The following is a 6,129-nucleotide window of genomic DNA, read 5'->3' as shown; positions in this document are numbered from 1 at the left end:
TGTCAGTGGACTCGCTGCACGAACCAGCGCGGCACGCTGATGTGACGTCACTCAAATGCTCCTTTTTAGACGATCAAATAAAAAAAAAAACACAAATTGCCGTGTTTATAATGACTTATCGCGTCAGTTGGTTTGTGTTTTATCGCATTATTATGAAACCGTATCATTCTGACACTGTTTTTTCTAAATTCCTAGAATTTGGTTAAAGTTTCATGTTTAATGAAACAGAACCCAGAGCTGCTGAGTGTTTCTGAATGGTGCGTTCACTGAGCCCCGGATATCGGCAGTAAAACGAAGCAGTTTATCAGAGAAAACATAGAACACCGGCACTGATACGGATATAATCGATTGATTAAATTGTGTTGAAGAGTTCTCTGAAAAACTGATTTGTTTTGCTGCGGATTGTTTAAAAATGACAAAGACAGAGTTGGGCCGAGTGGCTGTTCGCTTATGTCCTTAGCTCAGTGAACGCACCATGCGCAGATTCTTGTCTGCTGTGGGATCTGTCAATCAACCTGTTCGGAGGTTTAAGAAAAATAAAGCGACGGGTGCATGAGACTGAATTAAAGCGTAGGAGAGTAGATCCACTGCTAATAGTTATAATTAATTAATAATAATTCATTAATGAGTTATAATTTAGTTAAAAAAATGTCATTTGGTCATTACCTCAAAATGTGACAAGATCTGTTTAGATTAATGAAGTTCTGAATATTGATATCTGTTTCCTAGCTTGTTGTCATTATTGATAATCAAAGAAATCAGTGTCTTCACATAGATGAGGATCATTATTCATTATTAATAATGTAGAACTAAAGGCAAATTAAGCAAATTTATTATTTCAAACTGGTAGCCCTTCATATGATTCAGTACCCATGAAGTAGCCCGCAGGTTCAAAAAGGTTGGTGACCCCTGGATTAGATCGTGGAAGCTTCTCCTGCTTTCAACTCATCTGGAGCTCCATGTAGGATAATGTAATAATGCATTCATTATTTTGTTAATAATGAAGTATAAAATTGTAACATACAATAAAAGTATTAAAAAAAACTTAATTTAAGATAATATAATAGTGTAAAAAAAGTTTTCAATATACATTCCCTGAATTTTGAAGGAGCCCCAAAAACTGTCAAAAAAACGTGTCTTGACAAGTGAGTTTGATACACGTGTTTACATAGACTTTTCATTGGAACTGGTTGCTTAAACGTGCATTGTCGAGAGCGATGTGAACGTAGTTTTACACAATTTTTTTCAATATTTATATGTAAAACCTACAAAACACCTGAACTCGCTCTGGAGTATTTAATAGTAGATAGATCTGAAAATAACACAGGAAAGAAAATACAAAAAAAAAAAAACATGTAGACATGTTAAAACTTAACAATAACCGAAAATACTTCATGAAACATCCCTTTCCCCGTTGAATAATACAGATTACAGCTCCATTCTGTGCTGTAAAGTGATATGTGTATTAGAGTAGGTGTAATTTATGCTGGGTTGATGTGTAACAGGCCTAAAATAGGTATGTTAATATCCTGTGAAGGCTGTGGAGCAAATGTCTCTGGGTTAGGGATGCCCGAGGACACCTCCTCTGGATAATGATAGCTTTTGAAGTGTAATGTTGGCTTTATTTTCCTGTCAAGAAGACTAGGTTTTATCCACTATTCTTAAAATGAAAGATGGAATGACTACCCAACAGAAAAATAATAAAACATCAGGAAACAAGTTCAACTCGTTGGAGATGGGCTTTGGCAAAAAAAAGCGTGAGATTCATCATAAAATAACAATAAAACAAAACAAAAAAAGGCAGGAGAACAAACAAAAGTATTGAGAAAGTGTCAAGATTGTCTGTGAAACTTCTAAAGATATTCAGCAAACACAGTACTCCAGTGCAAAGCCAGCAACACACTCAGGACTGAAGTAGGCTCTCCCAAAGGATAAAATACTCAAACACAAGCGGGCAGCTTTTTGTTCAACAACGTGGAGTGCTCAAACGTGCATGTAGAGAACACTAAGCTGCAAAGACATGGCTCAAGAGAGAAGAGCCAGCTCCTCAGGCCATGTCACAGCTGTCCATCAGCATGTCAGCCACAAAAGGCATGTATCACAGGATCATGTCCACATTCTTATCAGAAGTGGCCCAAGATTCAAGCGAGAGGACAAGGGAGTTCTAAGATAACCATTGGAAGTAATCCAACAGGTACTATACAGGTAATATACATTTTTCCCCTTTTTATAAGAGCTTCCATTTAGTATTTTTTATTTTGTTTAGTACATTTCAGTATCAAAAACTAGTGGGGTTACATAATGGTCGACAGACAGATAATTAGGGCTGGTAATCTCAGGGTAACTCCCGACACAATGCGATTCCCGATACTTGACTCACAATACCGATTGTATCTCGATGTGGGAAACATTGCAATAATCAATATTTTACCTTGGTAATCTGTGATATATAACTATTTTTAAAACAAATATATCTTTTTTTAAGAACAATTTAAAACACAATATGTTAATTTAACACCCTTTCCAACATTAAAATAAAATGATCAATAAATACTAGTGTCTTTACAATAATTACATACATTTTAAGGTCACTAATAAACAAAGCTCCAGTTATGAACTAAAATATAGAGTATATCAAATAATCTTCTCACTTGAAAGAGCAATAAATGTGGAAAGAAAAATGAACAATGCAGCGTTTTAATTATTCTTACATTTTATGTCAAATAATTATTTATTATTGAGGCAACATATGAACTTTAAGCCTGTTGATATTATATGATCATTGTTTTTTACAGTGCTGATATCCATGTGTACTGCTAGCCTACACAAAAGTTGGATCAATAACACCACTAGGCATTTTATTTGGGCGGTCAGACGCTTTGCAACTCTCCGCTAGTATCTGATATATTTTAGCGCGGTGTTTGCAATCCATGCTTTTGTTACATTAGAAACAGCGCGCTTTCTGCGTCTACTTTAGAAAAATACAGCCACAGCTTGGGCATTTTTGTTCGCCGTTGCTCTGCCGTCTCCGCGCGTTTTCATCTATCAGCGGAGCAGGTGGTGAGAGCGTGTAAGGAGCCCCTCCCCTCCCCACTGCAGCATCGAAAGTGAATCCCCGCCACTATGTTTTTAGGCATTAGGCTAAAAACGTATTCTTCTGGTAAAAATTGATGATGGTTTCGCTTCCTCACATTTCACTGCCATGCTCACAAGAAGCGCCCCCTGGTGGAGTTTTTTTTGTATTATTTTAAGAAACCGATTAAGCGAAAAGAGGACCAGTGAGTTTGCCATACGGATATCTTGCCCCACCTCTACAAATAATGTTCTAGTTTGTATGACTTTATATCATTTCCCCCTATATTATGCTCTGTGTTTGTCTTGCCACATAACAACTAAACGGTAAATGACATATACTTACAGTGGGCCAAAAAAGTATTCAGTCAGCCACCAATTGTTCAAGTTCTCCCACTTAAAAAGATGAGAGAAGCCTGTAATTTACATCATTGGTATATCTCAATTAAAAGAGACAAAATGAGGGGAAAAAAATCCAGAAAAATCAACATTTTAAAGAATTTATTTGTAAATTATGGTGGAAAATAAGTTTTTGGTCACCAAGATTTCTAGCTCTCATAGACCTGAAACTTCTTCTGTCCTCCACTCGTTACATGTATTATTGACTCCTGTTTGAACTCATTATCTATATAAAAGACACCTGTCTACAACCTCAGTCACAGTCCAAACTCCACTATGGCCAAGACCACTCTGCACCGCGGCCACACGATAAAAATAATAATAAATAATTGAGTAAAAAAAGAAAAAAAAAAGTAAGCTATAATCCTATGTGTGTTTTGAAGACAAATTTGTCAAAAAGAACAAAACAAGGCAATTTATTTGTAATTTCTTTTCATTATTGCATTATAATTGCAATTTTGTAACCATCATAAAACAAAGTTCATAAAAATATATAAAAAAAACTCTTTTGTATGAAATCAATTTGTTTCTCCGACAATGTTTCACAAAATCTATAAATTTTACATCCTAATTTGAAGAGAAAATCAAAGAAATCACATTAATAAAAACAAAAAGCTTTTTACTCTAATAAAATAAAGTTCATTTTCAACTATTTTAAAGAAAAGGCATTCACCAGATATTTTTCTGTTTTAGTTTTCAACATATATATCTGAAAATGGCACAACAACTCCACAAAATGACAGTTTTATCCTTCATACTTTGCTTCAACGGCACTTTCTTATGCAAATATTTTTTTTCCTGCAAGTGCACTCTAACGTGACACTATCTGACCACGCAGGAAGCTCGGCGTCACCTTCCTCGATAACCCTGTTATATCTCAGCGGGTAAGCGTGCGCTCCGTCTTGCAGATGTGCGCGGCTTGTTACAGCGTTGTCTGAAGGTTATCGAGGTTGACTGTCCTTTTTTTGCACGGCGTTGTGTGTCAAGTGTGGAATATAATCCTGTTTCTGTGGGTGCTGCTTACCTTGACATTCTGGCATGGTTCCACTCCAGGTCCCGTTGTTGGTGCAGGTCAGAGTGATGCCGTTGTCTCCTCCCACCATCACGTACCCCGGCTGGCACAGGAATGTCACGTTGTGCCCCACTGTGACGTCCTCGCCAAATCTTAGTCCGTTGGCAGGAATACCAGGGTCGCCACAGGTGATCACTGCCACAGACAAAGATGTACAACTCGCATTAATAAACAGTCAAGTTTTAACATAACATATGACTAGTTTTTGCCTATATTCCTCCCCTCTCCATGACCTTTTCCCTAGATTCAACACCTTGGTGACTCTTTCTTTGCCCCCCGACTGTGTGGTAGAGCCACCGCCTGGCTGGACGTGTGAAAGTCCGTTTGAGTGAAACTTTCGTCTATATTAAATAATGTGAACCCTTCTATGTTGATATAGTTTTACTTGTACTTCAATATAAGCCATTCTACAGTGTTTGAAGATGCTTGAGTTTTGACATCATTCCTGTACCTTCCTTGTGTGTTTTCTGGACGATTAGTGCCTCCAGATTTGATTTCTTTTGGGGGTTGCTGGAGCCTCCCCTCTTACTGTTTCTAATCTATTGCAGAACCACACATGAACACCAAATGTTAATTTAGAGATACCAGTTAAGCTAAGAATTCTGTTTTTGGACAGTGTGAGGAAGCCAGAGAGTCCATGCTTGCATGGAGGGAACATGTGAACTCCTCGCAGAATGGCTGGGATTTAAACCAGGGCCTTTTCACTGCGAGTCAAACAACTGCACCACCAACTTGAAATAATATTTGAACTCTAAGTCCCAAATAACATTTATATAAAACATCTAAAACAGTTACAAGGAACAGAAACTTCAAACCTCCGAAACAATTGAGGACAAAAGCACTCAAAGGCAACAATGACAAATTTCCCACTACTCTTGATAAATCGCTGCACCAACAATCATGTACAAAAAGAGCTAAAGATGTAATATTGAATAGGTCACAATTATTTGAGGTTAAAAAACTGCTAATTGCTCTCCCCGATGTGAGTAACTCCTCACGTTTGAAAGCTCCAAGGAGCGGCTAATCACTATAACAAAGTCTGCTTTGTTTTAAAGATGTTGGAAGTCACACTTTCGTGGCTGTCGCCTTTTATGTGCTGTTGACAGGTCATCATTTAGCTGTTGGGCAAAAGAAAAGCACCATTTGTTGGTCTGTGTGGGATGTAGCTCTGCATAGTCTGCTACTGTACACAAAAAAACAGTTTAAATGTTCATCAGAATAGGAACACAATGTAGCTTTCTAAAGAAGATGAAATGTTTGCAGCTGTAATACATTCAAAAGTTACAGAAAAAAAGAGTAAACACATGAAATGCCTTCAAAACATAAATTCATTTAAGTTTTTTGCTAAAATTGTGTGTTATATGATTTAGTAATAATTATTCAGGACATTTTTGCATTGGATTTACAAACTATAGAAGACTTATTTAGGAATTACAGCTCTCTATTGTAGGAAAACCTCTTTCAGGCTTTCCGAAACACAACTTCAATTCTGACTTGAAGCTGTTTCACGGATCTGGGGATTTCAAATGTGAAAATTAGCATTTTGGAAGCAGCTATTTGTAACGCTTTGTTTAAAATGAGGCTAG

General features: G+C 37.0%; 1 protein-coding gene across 5 annotated transcripts in view; it reads right to left on the bottom strand.

Moving 5' to 3' along the window:
* Positions 1-6,129, bottom strand: part of LOC112143303 (CUB and sushi domain-containing protein 3) — a gene marked incomplete at its 5' end in the record, with an annotated part of 317,263 nt that overhangs the window by 42,290 nt on the left and 268,844 nt on the right. For all 5 annotated transcript variants that reach the window (XM_024267159.2, XM_024267162.2, XM_024267160.2 and 2 more), the window contains 1 exon segment: positions 4,496-4,678. In XM_024267159.2, coding sequence (XP_024122927.1) covers positions 4,496-4,678 — 183 coding nt within the window.

The sequence above is a fragment of the Oryzias melastigma genome, linkage group LG16 (genome assembly GCF_002922805.2).
Source record: "Oryzias melastigma strain HK-1 linkage group LG16, ASM292280v2, whole genome shotgun sequence".
Classification (NCBI taxonomy): Eukaryota; Metazoa; Chordata; class Actinopteri; order Beloniformes; family Adrianichthyidae; genus Oryzias; species Oryzias melastigma.
Note: the sequence above shows the minus strand (reverse complement) of the source record. Positions and strands in the feature narration are given on the sequence as shown.